At 29.4% G+C, this 24,415-nt stretch overlaps 1 protein-coding gene across 6 annotated transcripts; it reads right to left on the bottom strand.

Annotated features, from left to right (window-relative positions):
- Nucleotides 1-1,576: 1,576 nt before the first annotated feature.
- LOC116766088 (vascular endothelial growth factor receptor 1) lies at nt 1,577-24,415 on the bottom strand. 6 transcript variants are annotated; one of them, XM_032655743.2, is made up of 25 exons: nt 23,912-24,415; nt 17,676-18,026; nt 17,492-17,604; nt 16,983-17,139; nt 15,036-15,178; nt 14,762-14,924; nt 14,543-14,663; nt 13,951-14,126; nt 13,476-13,624; nt 13,119-13,404; nt 12,903-13,046; nt 12,685-12,809; nt 11,599-11,779; nt 11,266-11,523; nt 10,800-11,024; nt 9,750-9,906; nt 9,542-9,633; nt 9,279-9,311; nt 8,271-8,425; nt 7,801-7,923; nt 7,541-7,710; nt 6,979-7,123; nt 6,648-6,825; nt 3,139-3,188; nt 2,661-2,802 (listed from the first exon to the last, which is right to left on the bottom strand). In XM_032655743.2, exons 1-24 carry the CDS (start codon nt 24,003-24,005, stop codon nt 3,163-3,165), a joined length of 3,765 nt encoding a protein of 1,254 aa, XP_032511634.2. In that variant the 5' UTR covers nt 24,006-24,415; the 3' UTR covers nt 2,661-2,802; nt 3,139-3,162. The 6 variants fall into 6 exon arrangements, with proteins under 6 accessions (XP_032511631.2, XP_032511632.2, XP_032511633.2 ...); XM_032655740.2 differs by lacking the exon at nt 3,139-3,188 and having other exon boundaries at nt 1,577-2,802; nt 23,912-24,411; XM_032655741.2 differs by lacking the exons at nt 3,139-3,188; nt 16,983-17,139 and adding an exon at nt 16,533-16,671 and having other exon boundaries at nt 1,577-2,802; nt 23,912-24,411.

Below are 24,415 nucleotides of genomic sequence, written 5' to 3'. Positions count from 1 at the left end.
TCTTTAAACTGCGGAAAGGATTTGTATTATACAATGAAAACCATTCATGTGTTTATTTAAAAGAATAAATATTATATTGTAAATAATATTTTTAATTTTTAATTTTGGTATTCATCTTTTTAGTTTTTTATAAAAAAAAACAGTGACATACAAAATAAGACCATTATTTTAATAAAGAATCAAAAATTTTTAACAAAAGCCATCAAATATTTTAATACTCAAAATAGCATGACAATAAAAGTGTTTTTATTAAAAATTATAATATATCTATTACTGATGTGATGAACTTACAAAACAGGTTGTGGCTTTCGAATGTCGGTATAAATAGTAAGATTAAATAATATTAAAAAATATACAATTCAGAACACACATCTAGAAAAACTAAGGATATCAATGAATTTCACTCGAGAGACTTAGCGAACAATAAAATATAAAAAATAATACCTGAAAGAGGCTCATGGGATCTTCTTAGAATATTTTATATGTTATATATTTTTCCTTAGGTTTCTTTCTTTTATCTCTCAGTCAAATCACAAAAGTATTTTTCCTAGGTATTAACATAAAATAAATTATTCATAATTGAAAATCGCATTGTCAAGAAACCCTGAAAACCTTAGCACAAAACAATTTTCGAACAATAAGTTAAAAGTAAGCCTATGAGAGCCATATCGTATTAACTAGTTGTATATGATAACTTTAAAAGAGCAACGTGAAGTGAACTAGACCATAGCAAATATGGCTGCTCTAGAGACGGTACTGTTTATCATTGTTATAGTGTTTCAGATTATAGGAAACTCTATTGCTAATAGTACTGCTCAAATTCCTGATACTGCTGTCCCAAAGGAATATAAACCAAGTGGTGTAAGTTAAAGTGAATTTATTATTGATTTCAGTTCTTAAGCAGAGTATTTTAAATCGATTAAATTCAATAATTAATAGTTTTTGCTTTATTAAAAATAAATAATGTATAGAAAATTAAACACTGCTATTAGTTAATTTGTGACTTAAATATTCTTTTTTAAGTTTTGCTTATATTTTTTCAATCTCGGTATAAGTAGCATATTTTATTGTTTTGCAGACTTTGGCTAGTTTTGGCCGAATGGTCGTTGACCTCCCATTAGGATTGGTTGAAGCTTTTAAAGACGTAAGTAGATCTGAGCTTAAGTATTTGATTACTATTATCTTTTATTGCCACTTTATTCAATTCTGTAAAAGTTGACAATATATAAAATTTGCCTAATTTCAGGGAGCTGAAGCTATAGAGAGTGTTATCTTGGGAATAGTGCGTACCATTTTTACTTAAAACCGAATATACTTACTTATATAAGAATTTAATATAGAGTGCAATGGTACAGATTTTTTTATGTGTGAACTTTATATAATAATGTCGAATCTAATAGAGACGTTGAAGTTATGCTTCATTAATGGACCTGATTCCTATAAGATGCTAACATTCCAACATAACCATATTTTGTTATTATGTGAATGAAAATACACTTATTTTATACATCTACTAGTTAAAGCTTTATTTTAAGACCTAAAAGGAGAGGCTTGCATTGGAAAAAATATTACTTCACTTTATTATATCACATTTATTTTCTCTTTTGTACGGTGCCTACTTGAAACAAATACATCACTTGATCATCAGAAAAATTAAAAAATATTTCTACACACCATAGCCATAAAGCATAGTATATTTCAGTAATATAACATTCAGACATAGAAACTATTTAATAATGTTAACGGGAGAACATACAAAATATATTTCATTTATTTAAATAATGACATCAATAATATTTTATCTGTTACACGCTGTAACGACACTACATTAATATGAAACAACGACACTTCAAAATATTCAGCATGAGTTTTTAGCTTTAAATATTTTGCAGTAACAGATTTTTTCTATTAAGGAATGGCAACGATAGAAATGCATATATATATTACTTATTAATAAAAAAAACTATTTACAATATGTTAAAATGGTGGGGTTCAGTAAATAAATACTGGCACTTAAAAAAGCTACATTATGTAACAATACTAGAATATGAATTTGTTTATCATATATCCAACGTGTATTTTCCTACAACAAAATATCACATCATTTCGTGAACATTCCACTTCACAATTACAATTTTCTCATTTCCATTTATAACAAAATATGTCTTATTAATAAAAGATCGAATAGAGTAAAGATCGAGAAATATAAAAGATAGAAGAATATATACATTATACAGAAAGGAAAATACAATGACATATCTGAGATTTCTATTAATACATTTAATCAAATTGATTAGAAGGAGATCAAGTCTTCTAAGAAATTCATCAGATATCCTAGTAGAATAAGATGTAAGTAGTGAGTTATTGTGAGAAAAAGCATTATTTATTTGACTAGACCATTCGGCACGTTGACGTTGATGTAATTATTGGAATTATTCTGAGGTTTCTTCTCCAACTCCACATCGAATTTAATATAAGTGGGATTAGATACAGCGGTGTTTTGATTATTATGTGCATTTTTAAAATTGTACTGCTTCGTCTCAAAAACATCGTCGGTTTCTTCGTCGATACGTGGGCACATGTTGAGATAAGGAGAAGTATTACCATCGTGGTCGGATTCAGAACCGCCTCTGGCTGGCAAGTTATTCAAAGTTAATAACTGTGTTAACTCAGAGCCCTGACTATTTGGTTCAGAAACCCTTGGGTTTAATTTGCGTGCATCGAAATCAAATTTGGTGGTCGGTTCTCGTGGGCTGAATATAGATCGGTTCGCTGGGCTCATTTGCAAATAGCCTTCGTCGTCTGAAAATGAAGTTATTTATATTTATTAATGTTGTTTCATGAATAATATGAAACATAAATACAGAACATGCGTTACAAATAATAGTAATGAAAGATAGTTATGATTACATTTGGTGCTACCAACAGATACACGTACTTATTAAATATACATCTAACAAGTAAATAATTGAAGAAAATTCAGTGAAGAGTAAACTCCGGTATAATAAATAATAAAACTAATAGAATTAAGATCAAATTAAGGAGGTTAGCGATAATTTTACACAGATTATTAAATCACAAGTAATACTTTGATGAATTAGTGACATCGACCATGCCTCAAAATTTTAAATTTATTACCGTTCATAACACGATTTCACATTATCAGAAGGGAGTGTTTTCAGTTTCGTCTGACAAAGGAAAGTTATTATTATACATCTATTCTCCTTCTTAAACAATTTAAACTATGTCGATTTTAGATAAGAATTATAGTAAAGAAGAAAATTACGGATATCAATAAGTTTTAGAAAAAGGAAACATTTCTCATGAAATATACATTAACAGCCTACTTGACGCCATATTGGCATGCTTCAGTACTTAACGCTGATATTTATCACATGATGCAAAAATATCACAAATCACTTTCAATGCGTCCATACGTTCCGCTGGCTTTGACGTAAGTTTATTTTTAATATCCGAGATTTATTTCGTAACCGTGCCAAATCTTTATTTTCTACTATAATGCTTAAATAAAAATAGTTTAAATTTTATTTATAATATGAAACTCTTTTAATATACTGATACCGAATACGTGCAACTAGTCGTAGCTTTCTTTACATTTTTATAAGCTATCGTTTATATCATCCGAAGTGGAATAATATACAATAGGTTTTGTGATATATAGAACGAATAATAACAAAATTTTATTCAATTCAAAAAATCCCTTTCATATTAGTTTTCTTCTAACTATTATTCTGGTAGGCACATGTAACGCACATGATCGAGTAATCATTCGCCAAAAATGTCTTCATTTTGGAAAAGAGTTGATACATTTACACTGCTGGACCAATATTAACCAAAACACAGCTAATAACCGTTGTGAGGAAACTGATTTTCAAATAGAAAAAAAACGCATTGGAATCGGTCGATATCTTTGAAACCTACAAGGCCATTGACAACCGTCAATGTCACACTTTTTAAACTCCTAGTTTTGCTTCTGTATTTAATAGTTATTCTGTGATTTGAGAAGAGAAAATAAAATATTCGTCCAGTTTCGAGTATGAGTTTTGTACCAAAAATAGCCCTCGTAAAGCCATAATAGGTATTATATAAAGAAGTAATTAAAAGAGATTATAATAGAGCAACTATATTTTACAGATTGGATCATACTTAAGTCTTGATCCGAAACTTGGTACAAATGAAACGAAATGGGATTTTTTCTTTAAAAATGAATAGGTAGTGTGTGACTGTCATTCCTCATATTGGAAGATGAAACTACTTCCACCGATGACATTTGGTTGCCTCTGCCTCTATGTGACAGCAGTATTCTACAGACGACCCGACGTGCGCTTTATATAGACAAAGAAGAGAGCTTCTGGGATAGCCCAGTGTGAAATACTGGCTTAATACTGTGTGTGTGTGTGTGTGAAATACTGGCTGGTTGCCTTGGCTTTGGACTCAATAAACCACCCAACGTTAAGGTTCGACGATACCTCAGTACCCTATAACTGAAGAGAATGATATAACCTAAAGATATATTCTGAAAAGATTGAGGCAAAGTGAACGGACTTTTTTTGGTGGTGAAAGACGAGTTCGTGTTGAGGTAGCGATAATTTTTTTTTTCTTTTTGTTGTCCTTTCTTTTTGTAGTGAATAATAAATATCCAGGCTTTGAACTTAAACGAGGCCTCATAATTGTAGTCAAACAACACGGCAGACTAGTTGTTCTAGTGAGCCTTTGATCTGGAGACTATGGCAAAGATAAAAAATGCGTAATATCGCCATTAGTCCTTTGATTTGCTCACCAACCAGCCCGATGGGGCCACCCTGGGATTATACACAGTTGAAAATCTTAGTATCAAACTCAGCTCAGGCCATAAGACAACTGTTCAGACCCATCCTCCAAACAAATTCGTAAGACAACATACCGGAAATTGATAATTCGCATGCCGACATGACTTTTTCCGATAGCCTGATAGCAACAATGCTGGCGGCGGATATTTTTGCCTACTACAAAGTATAGGACAATGTTCGAATTGATTCAAATTTGAAAATATAGAATGAAAAATTCATCAACATGAACAGGATTCGAAAATAGGAACTACGGAATATCGCGCTCTAGTTTCTTTATTAATTAAGCTATCGGACCCTTACTCGAGATGATGCATTAAACATTCTATATATTTAACCGACATATCGGGTGGTTTGTGCCATCTATTAGGTTTTCTTATTAAGTTTTCGTGAATTTACGAAAATGTGAAACGTCATATATGTCCTATCCGGCCTTGTTTCAATCCGCGTTTTCATATAAGTACTTAATAACTTATTATTAAGTAAAATTTGATAACGTAATGTTGCCTTAGGGAGTGCTTCTTTGTTGACAATTTCAATTAACATTGCAACTTTTAAAGTAACGAGTGGTTCATTTCAAGGTAAAGACTTTCAGCTACTTACGTTTGGCCGGGACTTTTTAAAAGGTTGTTTTATTATTTTTTCATAAAGCTTAAATCCATCGGGAATATTTTTCTGATTAGGAAAATCATAAAACACTTCACTTGAAATCATAGTCGTGTATAGTAAATCCTACAGTATTAACATAAACTTATGTAGCGTTTTCACTCAAGATCCACAAAAATAATGTATATAATAAATATTTTAAGTTTCTGGTGAAATAAATTAAAAGCAAATGAAACAAAAATATATATTTTTTAAAGTGCTGGTATTAATTTCTGGATATATTTTAAATATTTTTGTTGTGCATCGTTAGATATACGAGTAACTATACCGCGGTTTTATTACGGATTGTTTTTGGGTTCATTCCTAGGTTATTATTTTAACTATATTATTTAAGCAATTATTGGCTAATTTTTGAACTGATCAGGATTTGGTCCTACATATTTGGAAGCAAATTTTGGAAATTTTGCTATCGTCCCTATACTGAAATAACTAAGTTTATCATTCTATAATATTTACTACACAGTTATAACGGGGCGGAAATGCATTTGTATGGAATAATATTATGAGTTCGAATAAATTGTTTGTGGTTTTTAGCCAACAACAAGGCTAAAGATATAATCAATCAATGATAAGTTTTTCGCCAAGAACCACCTTTGTATGAAAAGCTTGGTATGATTGAGATGTAAAATTCAAAAAAAGTTTATTTTTAACAACATTTCGTGCTAAAAAAATATGTTAAAAACAAACAAAATCCACGTTTGACTTCCTGACGTTTAAAAATATTATATTATTTAGTAATGCCAAAGTGTGAATGAACATTTTTTTAATTTAAATAAAATATTTTTTTCAGTTGATGTTTCTTTCCAATAACATTAAGATAGTATTAAGAATTAAAAGTAAATTTATCAACTCAGGTTGAATCCAAAAACATAATTGGTCTTATATAAGCTTTACAGAACTGGGTTTCACAAGAATCTACACTCCACGCCTCGTATGCCCTTTTTAAGAATAAATAAAATATAATAAGCAAAAAGTCTCAACTAGATGTGACATTTCACTAAGGCATAAATGTATATTTTATTTTTAAAATATTATCTAAAGTAACTTAAAATGTTTTAAATAATATCATAAAATTTGTTATTGCAAAAGAAGCAATTATATTATAAAAGAAAGAAAAATAAGTATTTTAATTACCGTGCTGAAGTTGTGTTGGTGTAGGTGGAAAAAAACTCCTAGCGTCGTTGACGTAATGATGAGGGCTTGGAGTTACCATATTATTGTAATCAGGAGCGCAAACCATTGCTAAATAGTCCTCTTGACCTTCTGTCTTCACATTCAAATCCATGTACGCCGAGTTTAGGTCAACATAGTGCTGGTACATAAAAAAGATAATATCAAAAAAATTCAAATATAAAAATTCTTATATATCAAGTTTTTATTTTAACTCCCTTTTCTTTAAGTAATTCAGTTTTTTGTAGAACAATAAGTTAAATAGATTTATAATGTAATTATAAACAATTCTTACATTGCGGACATTATCTTCCAGGAAAGAACCAAGTATTTCCTGTAGTTGTGAGAAATTAGGTCTTGCTGTGGGCTTTTGTTCCCAACAACGAAGCATAACGTCGTATAAGCGATCGTCAGCGTATTGGGGTTTATCCAAGCGATTCCTGTAAATTAGTATATATACTGTTACATTAACTAAATAAGAGGGCAGTTGGTTACACAATACGAATTTATTTCAGCTAACATCTGTTATGTATTTTATTGATTACTCTGGGAGCCTCAGTAATAATATGTTGGATACTGAGAAAGCACAACGTAAGAAAATCTTTATATATTAATCGAGAAATTTATTTTATTCGTAGATATGTAATTATAACATACTAACTAGGTAAGTTACATTAGCCAGCACCACATAACAAAAAGTGTGCGACCGACAATGGTTTAACTATTGTTATTTTTCTGCGTCTATGCCTATTTTTATTAATTTTATATATTAAAAGACTCTAATAATTTTTAGAATATTCAAATATATTTTTATAAGAAAAATATTGAATACTTTTTATGATCCAAGAATTACTCACCCACTATTAAGCCACTCTATGAGGTGTGCGGGACTTATGTTAGGGTAAGGTGTTTTGGCAAGAGAAAACAATTCCCATAACACAATACCAAAAGACCAAACATCGGACTGCGTCGAGAATATTCGGTCAATCATGCACTCAATCGCCAACCATTTAACCGGTAGTGGGCCCTAAGAAGTTTATAGGAATATATTACAATTTACAAATAAATATGAAATTAAAATGAGACTCAAAATATTAAAATGACTACAAAGACTAACATCTGCTTGCTTCTTGTATTCGTCATTTTTGTAAATGCTTCTAGCTAAACCAAAGTCGCAAATTTTTACGATATTATCTTCGGCTAAAAGGACATTTCTTGCTGCTAAATCTCCATGTAGAACCTGCAACGAACACATTAAATATTAAATTAACTAAAACAAAGATGAAAATGTGAAGATTCTGTTTGGAACTTACAAATCCTATTAAGGGAATTTCATTAATAGTACTACGATGAAAGAAAACAAAGCAAAAGTCACTATTCAATAAATATCAACTAACAAACATCGAATCTTGTTGCACTTTATAGATGTATGTATAATGTACGTTGCGGTCAAGCCAGATATACATAAGATAAATGTTTTATTGAAATAGACTGAGAAATGGATAGAGAATATAGAATAAATAAACAACGGATATCCTGAGACGAGGAAAACCTTGGGAAGATACTAGTTAACTAGAATTCACTGACCTTTCTACTTGCTAAATATTCCATTCCTCTAGCAATTTGAAATGCCCAAGCTAAGAGATCTCGGGAGGTGAGAGGGCGTGGGCTGCGTCCGTCATAATTGTAGTCGCCTTCATAATTGGATCGCCATTCCGGTTGGACGTATCCTGTCTCTGATACTGTAATATAAAAAATATTTTTAATCACGATGCTTCAATATTTTATCTGCTTATTATAGCCTAATAAATATATGTTTCATAGGTCACATAAAACAAAGCAGTAATTTTTACAAAGCTTTGTGAAATTAACGGCGATTATATCATTGCGTGCACTTAAAGTAAATTAATTACATTTCACGTACATGTTTAGATTAATTGATTCAATAATTAAAGTCAGTCGAGGTGATCTAAGTATGATGGGAAGATGAAAAATCCAAGACGAACTGATAGACAATACATTTCGTATTTTTATGAAGATAGTTTCATTAAAATTAGTGAAACTCGCTCTAATAATAGTAAAAATACTTATTAAAAATTTATACTCAAATCCTAATAAACAAAGTTTTATACATAAATGAAATTTCTATACCATCGCAATTATATATGGTTTTATATGATTAATAATAATGGTTGCTAATGTCACACAACTTGCATTATTTTTATTTTACTCAAAGCTAGAGAATCCTTTTCCTATATTTCCTATATCATTATAAAAAGAAACCCAGCATCATAATTATATGCTACGATAATTTTTCAACAAATTCAAATTACTTCAAAAAAATCACGATCTATTCTAATCGACTTAAGCCAGGTTATAATTATATAAAGTATGAACATCGAAATCTATTTACAAAGTGACCAAGTGAAAGACATCATGCAATTCAAAGACCAATAGAAAAACAAAATAATATCTGATGTTAAAATAGAAAGTTACGTAGCGTATGAAAAACAGAAAATAATTATCATAAATATGTAAGTAATATTATATGATGTGCACTTAGGTGTTGACAAGGAAAAAAAGGACATCTGTTACCTCCAACGAATTCCACTTGTTGATTAGCATTATCTGTTGTAAAACGAATGTACTATCAATATTTGTAAATATTATTTTTATAGATAACGCTAATGACATCATTACATTATATATATTACAAATTGGGTGTATTCGTGAATTACTTTTATATAATATAAAGTGACGACATAGTAAATACATATTTTATAAAAGCAGTTATGTGAGATGGAATTTATAATATTACGTCATAACTAAAATAATTATATAAGTGACTAATATTCTACCTTTCCTTGCAGACCTGTTTGTGTTCGCCGTATTAATAAATGTGTGGTCTGTGTTTTGAGAGTGGTTCGAACTGAAATAATCCGAATGCATTCTGAAATCAGTAACAGTAACCATTTAATTTACTACATGTAGATAATTTTTTTAAAATAGCTTAAATTAATTCTGTTTTTAATTAAACTTATGTTTAAATTCAATTAATACACTCACCCACTACTAGCGGTACTGCTGGAAAAGGCTCTATTTACTTTCCCAAGATTCCTCTCTTTATTTTCAGTGAGTTGATCTATAAAAACTTCTCTGTGTCTCTGCATGTAGTTATGTATGTTACCAAACTTACAGTATTCCACGATTACAATCAATTCCCCTGAAACATAAACAATGACGTCATTAGGCTATTAGCGCCGCGTGAAGAAAAATGGAACAGACGTTAAAGGTTAGTGCAGACGAATTAATTTCATAAATCACAACAAAGCTTTATTAAAATTTATATTTAAACAAGCTACTTCATACTAAATATTAAGTAATACTATAATATATTCGCAATATCTTAATATTAACAATTAAATTAATTCATGCCCTATATTACTTCCTAATTTATTTAATAGTTTATGCAAAATTTGTCTGCGCTGTCCTATTCCATCATTCGACTAAATTAATTACTAAAACACTTGCGTCGTTAACAAAAGTGCGCACACAGTATACATACTAATTTATTACTAGACGAATTACAGCTATGTCTGATTTTATAGTTTCTACATGACGTTATTATTTTAACTTACAAATGAAAATTATACTTAAAATTTAAATATTTGTACCAAAAAAATGACATTTATATTTCTATGATCTTATATTATATACTGTAGCTTTATACTTTGATAGCACACGTGTATCTTAATGATTATATATGATTACGAGTTCAATTATGTTAGTAATATGTATGTAGGTATTTTGGTGTTTACTTATATAAAAGATATTTACTTGAATCAATTAAATTGTGTTGTGTCTATAATAATATTTAAAATTGATATCTTTTTGTATGATAAATACAAAGTTAAAAATATAACTTGACACACAATCGTATCGTTTTATTTTTCATCATAAATTACGACACTTTCAAAAATTTTCGTTTTTAAATCTCCTTACATAATAAGGTATCCGATAATTATTTTTTCAAATTTATACAATCGTAAAAAGTTGAACTACTTTTTGTCGTCAATGTAAGTAGGTACTAAATATATTGTCATCAAAATCACTTACGTTTCCCAACATTTTTAGTACAAGCGCCTAATAAGTTTACTATGTTAATGTGTTTTCCAAGATGGACCATTATCTTCAGTTCAGAGGCCAGTGCCTTTATATACATATTATCGGCTGTTTTCTTCACCATCTTGACGGCGACTGGAGTTGTTTCTTCAGCGTTGACGATACCCCGGGCTTCAGCTTTGTATACAACGCCGAAAGCACCTGCTCCCAATTGCTTACCTATAATAGAGCGGAACATAAACATCGAGATCCTAAATCCTTTTATTTTACGCTACTCATATATAATTACATTTAAAATATTGTCAATTAATTTTCTGTTTCTTACAAAGTTATTACTTCCTTAGATACCTATACAATCCATTTATTTTATTATAGATTTATATACTTAAAAGAATTGTAAATATCCTGAGTAAATTTTTGGAAAAATTATTATTTTCTGACTTATTCTATATAAACTTACCTAAAATAAGTTTTTCAGATGGGAACTCAAATCTTTGATTGTAAGGTAAGAGCTCGGCCTGTTCGTCGATCCCAAGCTCCGGATTAAGAGATCTAGTAACACCTTCATTGAAATTTAGTAAACCAGCCTTCGCCAATTCCCTCTTAAATTGTTGCTCTTCACGTCTTTTCCATATCAAATATGTCATTAATAAAACAAGTAGAAACACCACAACAGCAATTATACTTAAATATATTGCGGAGCGATACGTATATTTATCTGTAACATCAGCGTTGGTGTCAGTCAATAACTATATAAATTTAAAATATATAATTTGTATAAATTAATAATAACCTTTTAATACGACATTGTATATTCCACTTCTAATTTGACCACCGCTTTCCGCAACGCATTCGTATTTCCCTTTATAATCTTCCAGCATTTGCTTTATATCAATGGATGAATTAACTGTGGTTTGATTAAGGTTCTCAGTAAATATTTCAACATTGCTGTTATTCAACAGATATTCTCCATCCTATAATTAATAATAAATTAATATACTTATAAATAAAAGTAAAATGCTTGAAAGTGGCTAATATATTTTATCTTAAAGAAACACATTTTATGAGCGCAACTTTTGAATACTTCTCCACAATTATATTTTATAAATTCTGTTTTGGATACTCAAGAAATCTAACTTCTTAATCGATAATATTTTGTTGGAAAATTTTGACGAGCAAGCAATCAGTAAAACTAGTAAAACTGAAGCAAACAGTGAGCGTTCAATCGAGCACCTATTAGAATAACTATTCTTTCAATAAATGAAATAAATACTTTGTAATTTAATAGAGCGACTAGTCACCCCAATATCCTAGTAACCAATAGGACGACCAATCTAGAAATTTTTCTATTTATTTAACTAGCAACTAGCAACTCAAGCAAAGCATCTACTAATCCGTTAATTTACAGATACCTCACAGTCGGTCAGTCGGTAATCTAAAAAAAATCTATACTCATTTGTAAAATAAATTGTATACTGTATAGTGCATTTCGAAAAATCTTACATTAAGACAACCTTGATGTTAAAATCACAAAAAAAATACAGACAAAAAAACCGCACTCTCACGCGCAACGACCAGAGGCACAAACTGTAAACCAAGGACGCAAAACATTTAAATATACAAGTTTTTAATCTTACATTAAAATTTTCTAAAAAAAAAAAAAAAAATGCGCAACAAGATGAATTTCTGTATTGGCAATCAGTATCTATAAAATGAATTCTTTGAACGGAAATACTAGCAGTGCGCAACATTCTCACCAAAAAAGTCCAAATCCTCCATAAGCGAGATAATTTTTGCCCGTCATGAATTATTAATCCATTATTATTAAGATCCAAAGTCACATACATAACAGCTTACAATCATAATTATAATACATTACCTTAAACCACGTTATTTGAGGCGGAGGTACAGCGCTTGCTTGGCAACTAATTCTGATTGGTTGATATGGGTTAACTTCAAGTTCTGTCTTTTTGTTTGGTTGAGTTACAACAGGAAGTTGAGTTTCTGAAATGATTAACATTTGTAATGTAACGTATTTGAAATATTAAAAATATAATTGTTAAGGTCTCCAAATCTAATCATTTTCAAAAATCATACCTGCTACAGTAAGGTTTATCATTTGATTCTCCTCCATATTTTCTTTATATCCTACACAAGTATAAGTACCTGCATCCTCAACCCTCACGCTATTTATTATTAACTCGGCTATGTATGAAAATTCTGACTCCAATACCTTAATTTCTGTAATATAAAATTAGTTTTATTATATCGTATAATAAGTGCTTTAACTATTATTGTAGATGATGGTTATACCATGTCCAGTAATTTTTTCGTCATCATGCCGACGCCATGTTACGTTGACAAAGTCGTACTTAGATGCATAGCATCTTAAAACAACCTGTTGTCGTTCAGGGAACCAAGTGTCGTCGCTATTCTTAATACCGAAACCTCCTGCTATCTCATACACAAGAAATCTTCTTGTGGAATCCGTGGTGTTCATTCCATTAAAGGCATGGCACGTTATATTTCCCGAAGTACGAACATTAAAAGTGAGATAAGACGTCACTTTTATTAAAGACTCGGCAATATTTTGTGTCGCCTGCAAGAACAATCGTTATACATTGCGCTAACTCAAATTAACGTAAACTTTAAAAATACTCTACTCCAGACCTGAATTGTTTGTTCTTCGCCACGCTTATCCGAAAATATCCACTCGACGGTAGGTAGAGGATACCCAATCGCTTCACATTTTAGTGTTGCCATTTGATGTAATTCATATCTTTTATCAGATTCTGGTCCGAAGTCCACAATTGGAGCAGCTATAATCAAATCAAATGTTTTATTAATTTCAACATCAAATATATGATTCACAAAATAAATAATACACGACAAAAGTAACAATATGAAAGAATACTATGCATAAACATGGAAATCAGACTCAATATTTTATTAATGAAGTTATTACGCAAATAGAAAATTGAACTAAAGTTTTATTCGGATTGAGTTTTGTATTTTACGTGAATGAGTAAGAAACCTAAAAATATACACTCAAAGACTCACAAAAACTGTAATTTACAACATAAGCGGGATTTAATTTTACATATTTAAGACAGGTATATAAATTTGCATTTACTGTTATACTAACCTTTTTTTCGAATGTCGTACGTAACATTTTTAGTGACATCCTTATTACTGGCAACTAATGTATAGTTGGCTGTATCTGATATATTTAAATTTTTTATATGCAATATTATGGATCCTTTTTGTCTGCTCAATTTGTATTTTTCGCTCTCTACTGGCAACTTATCATTGTTTTTCATTCTAGCAAAAGTACAAAAGAAATTAAAACAACATTTCCACGTAATGGTAATGTAACGAACAAATCCCTTGGAAAACATCTTAGAAATATACGGATTTTTAGAAAGGAATTCTAATTATTAACTGAAATACTGTGAAACTAGACTTTGTCTGCTTCATTGTTTGTTAGCATGTAATTTTTAGAAAATTTTACTTTATCTTATTAAGGAATACCATAAGTAATGGCTGACTGTTATTTTAAATGTTTTCTCTAAAACTCCTCTCCAAGGGATGATAAACTGTTTTATTTCTATGCACTACGTATTTTGCAAATTAAATAATTCTTGATCTTTTTAATGGCTATGAAGGAATAAGAAAGAAATAAAACTAATTATTCTATATACAAACGAAATAACAAAGATTCAATAAACATAACTTACACGTAATATGTACATGGAGGATAGTCTTCGATTTGATACTGAAGTTTTATAGAACCTTGTTTGGTTTCTAGTGGACCATCTCTGCTTTTCCCTTTTGTGAGAATAATAAAACCCTGTTTACCTAAACAATATAAAATATATTAATTTACGTTATCTAGAACCTGAATAAAATTACAATGTTATTTACATAGTTTGATTACTCCACCATTAGAACAATACCTTTGTAGACTTTTTTGGTGGTTGTTAGTTGTTTGCTGTTGCTGTTTTTTGATATACAAGTGTAATTTCCTTCATCTTCCTCAGTTGCGTTTACTATGGTTATATGATAATATAGGATACCGTCAGTAACATTTTGTTCGTTCGTGTCGTTTAAAATTAGGCCCTAAAAATGTTACATGTATTCGTACACAAATTTATATGTTAATTTTAAATGTTATGTTTTTTTTAAATATATGAATAAATAAATAAATCATATTTGGTTTGAAATGAAAACCTTTGATTTTAGTCTCGGAAAAGTCCATTGTAACATGAGCGGGGGTTGTGATGTTACGGTGCAATTCAGAGAAAAGGTTTCTCCCTCCAAGAAATATATGGAGTCACTTTGGATGGTAGGTTTTGGAGCCTCTGCATTTTTAGCTAAAATAAAAATAAAACAGTAATAATAATTAGAAATCAATTTCCTTACAACGTCCCACATAGATTTTTCAAATATTTATTATTTCTACGAAATGCTGCACGACTATTTACTTAGAAAATGTTTAATGATAAATAAACATATATTTAATTAAACGAATCCCAAAGGCAGTATCATTTAATAATAATCTTAATTATCTTGAAACATTTGAGTTTTTGACTGCAAAATATTTTGATATAAAATTTATTATACAATGAAGGAAACGGATGTAATGAGACGGAAGGAAGGCACATTACGATTAAAAGTTCAAAGAAAAGATAAGAATATTATATCATTATACATAAATACAAAACCATTCCTTTTAGTTTTTAATTTAGAAATTGAATTGTTTTTGCAATAACATTAATTCATTGTTTCTTCACATAAAATAACAATAGCTGGTTTTATTTTATGAATTACCTTATCGTGCAGTATTTCATAATTGTAATACTGTAGTAAACATTTAATTTATGTTTTATAACAAAATAAATCACCTGATAAGGGCCCCGTAGAAATCTTAAAATTATACTAATTCAATTAATTAGTCTTAAATTTTTTTTATGATAATTTTAAGAGTTCATATTCTATTTCTTCATATATAAATAACGTACGGGACCCACAGCATCAATTTAAAACCTAAAATCCCATTTCGCACTGGCACAAACTACATTAGATTTAAACATTAAGCTACTATAAAATTCAGTCACTTAAATTAAAATTAAATGTTGTATACATTTACATACTACAATTAATTAATAACAGCCTCTAAATCATTCTCATATAAGATTAAATAGATATAATATGTAAGATATCAATGCATTTTTGTAACATTATACTAAAAACTGTGTCTTTTAGTTGCGTTTTATCTTTTTGCATGCCAAAACTCTATGTTCCAGGCGAACACGTGCCAAGATAAACAATTTTGTTATGAATGGCATATCTTAAATAATTATATTTATCCTCCAATGAGTATTGTGCAGTGTTTCTTTATTTTCCTCGAACACAAACATTACCAGTGCGAACGGGGTCAAATAAATAATAACTTAAGCGTTATTCATAAATAATAATACTTTAAATACCACTGTGTAAAATAAAATACGAAAAAAAAAATTAGTTTGTTAGTGAATTAGTTATATATACAATACGTGGTTGTGCACGCAGAGCAACACACAAAATTAGAAGAGAGAAGAGAAAGTTATATCAAAAGCAACAAGCCATCGAACCGACCAACAGATTAAGACATTTAAGGACTAAGTGAAACCTTCATACCACGCTACCTTGTTATGCGACATCAAGATGGCATCACTATCTACTTACTATAAATTGTATTAACTCCGAGAAACTTCCACGAGGTGAGGTTTCCGCGTTGTCCAATGCATTTGTAAGAACTAATTTTCACTAAAAATCCAATCTTTGGGGAGTATGATAAAATTTCTGGTGTCTTGTTACTCTGCAGCTAGTATCGTATTTCGAAATAAATAATGTGTTGTTAGTAAGAATAAATACCTCGTCATTATGTTTTTCAATTTTACTTTAATATTTCTTAATTTGTCCGTTCTATTATAAAGTAGGTTTCAATTATATTAAATTAAGAATTATAAAAAACTGAAAAACATAAGCCACAATCATCACAATTAAATATTTATTTTTTATATTTATCTTATTCCGTGGAAGGCTCGCTAGGTAACAATTGTTTTCTAAATGGTTTAATTGGGATGACTGGGCCACGCAGGCTTTGGTAAATTTACACATCATCTAATCACCTACGTTTATTTACAAAAACTTCGATCTTTCTTTCTAAGTTTCGCCTCATAAAGTTACATTTGAAAATGCTCATTGGGATATCCAAGAGGGCATCACTATCGAAGGCAAACCCGATCTTAGGGCTAAAACTATATTGTTGGGATTCACTGTCTGCAAATTCCTGAATATTAAGAATGTTGTTATAAAATTATCTAAAGCAATAATATTCTCATTGGATCATGCCTTTGTTACTTATTGGTCACAGCACTAAGCATTAGTTTTTGAATCAAAGCCATTATGAGGCAACGCCATATACTAATTTTAAAATAATATACATTGCCCCATTAGACTTAAATCGATATCGGTTAGATACGTAGATTAGGCAAATTAGAACCATGCACAGACTACAAGCAATTTCTTTGCTAATTCATTCAATTAAAAATCTTTTATTCGAAAGCATAAATTTTAAATGTTTATTCACTTGTTTTGAATTCCGTCTCTATTAAATTAATTATCATTTACACAATACATACCCCTACGAGAGTAACATTTATATCCGGTGTCGTAGGTCTACATTCGATTACGACCATGGACCCGCTTCTCGACATTACAACTTCCCTCATTGGTGCAAATAAGCTATTGGTCTCTAAAAGTTATACAGGTTATCATTGATACGATTTGTAAGATAGAAAGTTACTTCACGTAAGATATGCTCACCGTCGACGTATACGTATAAGTACGTTACGTGTTTGTTATTAACTGGTTCATGCATTAAATTACTCAGAATGTCTTTCACATTTACAGTATTATCAAAACAAGCATAATAGCCGACTGCAAATTGATCAACGTTGTATAAATCTAAAGCGGTCTCAAATTCATACTGGTCGTCAGAACTTGTCACGTTTCTTTCGATCATTATGAAGGATTCGATTATTTCCTCCGGTATTTCTTGTTGTTTAATTTGCACTGGATTGTTCGATTTACAATAAATTGTAAAATTTTGACCCTTTTTCAATATTATTTCGCTTTTCGATGGAATTATAACTGGGCCTTCTATTTCTTTAAAATCTGAAAGCAGTTAAGACCTATTTAACAAATATCATACATAATATTAGAAAAATATTTCATCTACTTAAATAGTGACAAAAATGCGAAAGACAAATTAACATAAAACGCAAATATAAACGTACAATCAACTCGAACTAAAGAATTATTGAAAGACAAGTGTTGATTACTTTGCAAACTCATTGTTAGTAACGACGTATATTCATTCAATAATGCCACCGCACCTAAGTCTCTTAAATATAAAGAATATGAGCTTTTCCCAGTAAACTTCCACAGCTCATTTGTCAACGTATATGTAACTTAACCTATGAACAGTTAATCATGCAGGGAGGATAAACATGAACAACCTTGTCAAGAGTTCATTTAGTGTCTCAATCGAGAGAACAAATAATTATAACGATGTTGACAAGTAACTTAAGCTTATCATGATAATGGTAGAAGTAATATGAGCTTGGGTACTGTGACGATGTGCCTATAGCACTGTTAATTAATGAGCAGCCAGGGTGCGCCGAAGGCGTAGTCGACATTGGGAAAATTAATCCTACCCCTACAAATGTCACCTAAAGAATATAATATAGAAGCACTTAATATAAATTGATTCTATCCCATAGTGGAAAACTAACCAATTAAGTAATCAGGATCCTATGGTTTTCTTATTACGACTAATTGTATAGGTCAAGTAGCATTAATAAAGCCATGTCTATAATATTAAATATTCTCTTTTCTTAATTTACCACAAAAATACCAATAAACAAAAAACTTAGAGTAAGATTATTTTAATATAAATTTAATAAAAATGCATAACAAGATATAAACGATCCTATTTAATATAGCTCAAAGGATGTCCCTGTTAAGATATCAGAATGCATCCTGTTCCTAAAAATTAATGTGTAATGAGGCATTTCCTTTGTATATTAAGAAAACAAAGACGGTCACACACTATCCCAACTGTTACATAAAATAAAGCATCATCTGTTAAGTAATGGACAAAAGACGAGATTAACATCATTTAATTTATAAAGACAACAAGATGGACAAATAACATAGTTCTATTCGATTGTTGATTTTAATTTTTGATATAAAATAACTGTTACACTTACTTACTCGATTAAAATATATATTAAACCTGTATTTTTATTATGAGTTCAAAAAATATGAAGATTTATGTATGTAAGGAATATAGCTTTTCTTATCTCATTTTCGTTTTTCATTTTATTGATTTTTAAAAGTTTATAATATGGTAAAGTTTCTTAATATAAATCTCATTTAATGAGTATTTTATTGAATGGGAAAAAAGTCAAAGTTTTAGATAAATATTTTTCAGAAAACTCCCAATGGAATGTCATTATTGGATTTTCTAAAAATAAAATTAGACTATGTTTTTATGCAGCCCTGGAAATAAAAAAAAATATCCGGTTTAAAACTGTTTTTTTCTGAAGAGTAACGTAATGGTTTTATAAAAAACCTTTATTTATATAATATTCAAGAAATAAGCGTGAGAAGCTGGATTCTGTATATGTATTTAGACGTATAGTCTATTAACCACTTAAACTGCATTTTTATACAACCAAATACTAAGTACGTTTCAATTGGTAAGTGACAAAATTTTCGGAAATAATACGAGATTTTTTTTTTTTAATTTTGACTCTTAAAAGTTCAAAAGAAAATATGAAATACATTTATAAGTTTTGAACAATGTGAAAGCTGAAAAAATTATTGTTGATAACTGTTATCTTCTAACCTTCATTAATCAATCTTTATAAATGAGAATTTTACCCAGGCGAAAAAAGCGGTCCGAGATTTTTTTTCTAAAATTTTTTTATTGATATTACTGCTTCCATTCCTTTTATACAGTTTCTATAGTGATATTTTCTGAGGTATTGTTAAGATAATGTTTTGATAGATAAAAATTCAAATTACGAAGATGACTTTTAAAGTAGCCATGAACATTTGTATACAGCTTTTACCGGTTCATTATATTATTAAAGAGTTATTATTCTTATTTTCCTAGCACAATAAAACCTGACAAACAGATAAGCCAAAGTGTAAACTCAGCACAAAGTAAAAATATTTCCTCCTCTCTTATTAGGTTATTTTAAAGCTTCTATGTTATAAACGTTATCGCATCTGGAACATATCCTATACACGTGTATAGATCTTTAATGACACATGGGCGAAATATATGTACAGTTCAAAAGAAGTAAAGTGGAGCAGTAATCGATTTTATTAAAAAAACTGTCAATTCGACTTTTGGGGTTTTGTTTCTGAAATTAATATATTTCTTCTATATATCTGTTTTATGTAAGTGCTCTTTTCTTAGAACTCGGCATCTATTGAATAACATTTAAATAAAGTATGAAAGATTTCTACAGTGCCTTCTAAGCGAGAGATATAATTTCACTATTATACAAATAACTATCGAGGAACAGAAAGAAAACTAAAAAAAATGTTTTTTACTTACTATTTTAGCTTAAGAATCTAAGTTTTTAATTCACATATTTTTGTAGGGATATTTATTTCATAGAAAGTTAATCTAACTGTCTTCATACCGCTATATTTAGACTTAATTATTATCAAGATATCTGGTCTGGCTGGCAAAGAATGGTTAGCTATGTGACGTCATTCTAAATCCAGTGTGGCAAACTCCCAAAGAATACCAGCTATTTTAACGCCACTCCATACGTTATCATTTTATCGTTCATTGAAAGGATGTTGATGGAGTTAATTGAAAAAAGTATGGATGTATAATAAAAACATTTACATCGAAACATAATTTATAAATTTATGTTAAAAGTTAATCATAAATTGAAGTTCCACATTATCAAGTTTTAAAAATAACGTCAATTTAGAATTCTCCACTGTCGTACATCAAATTCAGAAAGTATTTGGCTTTGTCTAACCAACATAATGGAAATATCATTATGCTTCATTATCACCCTTAACTGTTTTAAATTCTTACGACATTTGTCAGATACCTACTGTCAAAAATCTTGATATAAAAGCTGGCATGTACCTAGTTATAAATACAAAAAAAAAAATATACCAAGACCTTGTATTGTTAAAATAATTTATTCACGAATGGAAATAAATATTAATCTGCTTACAAATACGGACTAACCTTGTAAAGGTCACTGATTTAAAGATCTTATACACGTTACAGAAACGCTTAGGCGTTTGACATATTATACAATATTATGTTTCACTTGCATGACTTTGAGAATACGTGTTAATATTATGTGTTTATTTATTACAACTATGATCTTATATGTATATTTGTTAAACTTATCGTTTTTCTCAGACTTAACAATATTGATTATGATTTCTTAATGAGATTTTTTTTTTATGTTTTGTGTCTTTTATTTCTTTAGGTTTAAGGTAGAAAGAAAGGTTGGGACAACCATAACAATCGTGGTAACATTTTAAGGCTTAATAGCATTGAAAGTGTGAATGTCGTATTTACTTAAAGAAATACGAACGGGTATGACAACAGCTGAATGAATTTTTATATTAGACGTCAAACAACCGAACAGATATAAATAAAACTTAAAGATTTAGTAGTACAATAACATAATTTAAAACAATAAAATGTCTAATTAGCAAATACGTAACATATATTTCAAAATACTGATGTTTTAAATGCGACTCTGTATATAGACTCTCTGCTCATTATACAAATATATTGATTATAATGTCTTGTAAAATATCTATTAAAATTACAGAAAATGTTAAAGTAAAGTGATTAGAAGGATTATAATATTTTTTATTAAATAAATGCTTACGAATTGGACTTCTCGTTCCTTGTTTAAAACCTAATAGCTGTATAATGCAAGATAGTCAAATTTGTGCTTTTATATTGTTTATTTTATTTATTTAAAATTATACTAATATTTTACCAGAGAAAACATTAATTTGCACTCACAAAAATAAGCATAAATTCAATTTATATGGAATCTTTGAAAATACAATACATTATTTAAAAATATTGAAACCCGAGAATTGGTTAACTATAAATAGTTGAACGAAAGGTGTTGAGTCACTAAGCCAGCATCTCCATCTGCAGACTTCATATAATAAGTTCAGACTAAAGGCTCCACAAGTTCGTGACTCATATACTACAATGAGAAAACGTGATTCATCAATGGAAGTTACTTTTTACTAAATTTTATTATTGATTATTGACAGATATATATCGTATTATTTTTATAAAGTGAAGCTTGAAAAATTTTTCAAAATAGATTTTTTTTTACTCCAATTAGATTGTTGATGTTTTGAAAGAACCATCAATTAATATTTGTCTTCTATTTAGAAAAAAAAAGAGCGAAGTAGAGAAAATATGTCTTTTTTTAGGAAAGTTCAATATATAACATAAGATTTAATTAGTGATATTTTCAAATGGTGAAATGCGTGGCACATATTACGTCTAACTTGAAATTTGTTCATTTTTTTTATGTCTGGGACTGTTTTTATATCACCAGTGTTGCGTTCAAAATGACTAAACGGGTTTTAGATGCTGTCTCGTCTGATTCATTGAGAAATTTGTAGGACCACCTATAGCAGATTTTTTCCATAAATTTAGATTTCCTCTAAAAATAACGAATATCTTGGATATTAACACTAATGTGTAGCGTCTAAAATATCTAAAAAGCAATCACACAATTGCATTTCTTATTTTTTTCTAAGGTGATAAGACAACCAACGATTTTTGAGACCGAGAATAGCCATTTGCAGAAGTAATCATAAAATGTAATTCCAAACTATTCATGTATAGCGTTTGCTTTTTATTGCGACTTGAAACAACCTTGTTTTAATTTAAATTTATTTAAGGTTAATGTTTAATTTAAAAATATATGAGATATGTTCCTATTCACTATTAATATGAATTCATAACATGACTGTAAGTATATGAGAATACATTCTATTTTAAATTTTAAGCCAAATTCCTTAGAGTTATTAGTAATTTTATACAATCACTAGAATTCTTCATACCTGTACAAACTATTAGTGCGATCGTTTTAGTTTATTATTATTTAATCGCATTATTTTATACTTACAAAGCTCTACAAAATCCCCTTGGCAAAGCAGCGACTATCATAATCTTACCTAGTATGTACACAGATACATTGTATTCATATAGCAAGCAGTAATTTAAGTTAGCACATTCGGAGTAGATTTCGAAAGTAATGCAGAAAAATCAGTAGGCATTCAATAGATCAAAGCCATTTCAATTATAATAGGTACCGAAAATTTTCTTTCTGATCGTTATGTCACAATAATTTGTCTGATTTATTGTCACTTAACCTATAGGTACCTAATGGAGTTTATAAATAGACGAGGAGTAAACACAGCGATTATTTTTAACAAGCCATCTTATCCACTTCTCCATATTTAAATGTTATAAAAATCATGGTTTATTTTATTAAACACTAGCCTCGTTTACAAACTTACTGAACATACATAAACTTCCTTAATATATGTTATAAAAATATTTATTTTTACATTATAAAAAGGAATTATTACTAGTATTGTTATATAAATAAACAATTTTAACCTACTCTTGAAAAACTTCTTGCAAACTACTACCAACGTAACAAAACATACAGTCAACTACAGTATTATTGTCCAATTCTACACGTAAACTTTTTTTGGCACGATTTTTTAAAAACGATAAAAACTATGTTATAATTTGTTTATAGTTAAATGATTTACATTGTTTGCTATGTAATATTTTACGAAGATTCAAATTTTTGAAAGGGCTTTGAATACTATGTGGTAAAGAAGAAAGTGCATCATAGGACTTAGTTAGGCGATAATTAAATCTGTAAGAGAGTTAGGGGATTTATTTGAGTAGTTTCAGTTATCCACAAAATCAAACAAAAGTAAATTCAAACCTGTTTCTATTGAATTGCTAAATGCCAATGTGTAAGAGCATGTTATTATGGTTCCTAAAACTGTTAATAGTCGCCAGCTCCAGATACAGCTCATTTTGCCAATGTTTTCTTTATAGCAATAATAAAATGTTTCAAAATAAAATCGTTCCCATCTATAACTTGTTATTTAAACTTCCATATAACAAGTCTCGATTACATCAAAATTAATGATGCACAAAACCAGACATCGCCGTCTCAATCACAGTCGATGTAAACACTTAAAACTCTGTAACACTGAGTCACTTCTAGTTACACCATATGCGCGTTAAGTAAAATGACATTTAGTTTTTTACATTTTGAAGATAAAATAGCAGTGAGCAATTATATAGATTCGAGTACGTTCTCACACTATACAACTATGTATAATTAGGTCACTATAAGCTTGATATTTTAGAACGCGCCGCGTCATTTAAAGAGTTACGCGACCAGCTCGCTGCGTGTACTCCGACGGAATGTAGAATTTAC

The sequence above is a fragment of the Danaus plexippus genome, chromosome 15, assembly GCF_018135715.1.
Source record: "Danaus plexippus chromosome 15, MEX_DaPlex, whole genome shotgun sequence".
In the NCBI taxonomy this organism is placed as follows: domain Eukaryota; kingdom Metazoa; phylum Arthropoda; class Insecta; order Lepidoptera; family Nymphalidae; genus Danaus; species Danaus plexippus.
This window is presented reverse-complemented; position numbering and strand designations above follow the sequence as displayed.

What these genes read in the sequence shown, in the direction of transcription:
- LOC116766088 (XM_032655740.2), bottom strand. Translation starts at nt 24,005, where the DNA reads ATGAGCTGTATCTGGAGCTGGCGACTATTAACAGTTTTAGGAACCATA. An exon ending in GATAAACCTTACTGTAGCAG is followed by an intron (nt 12,810 to 12,902) that starts GTATGATTTTTG and finishes TAATCATTTCAG; the next exon opens with AAACTCAACTTCCTGTTGTA. An exon ending in ATAGAGTGGCTTAATAGTGG is followed by an intron (nt 7,124 to 7,540) that starts GTGAGTAATTCT and finishes ACTAATTTACAG; the next exon opens with GAATCGCTTGGATAAACCCC.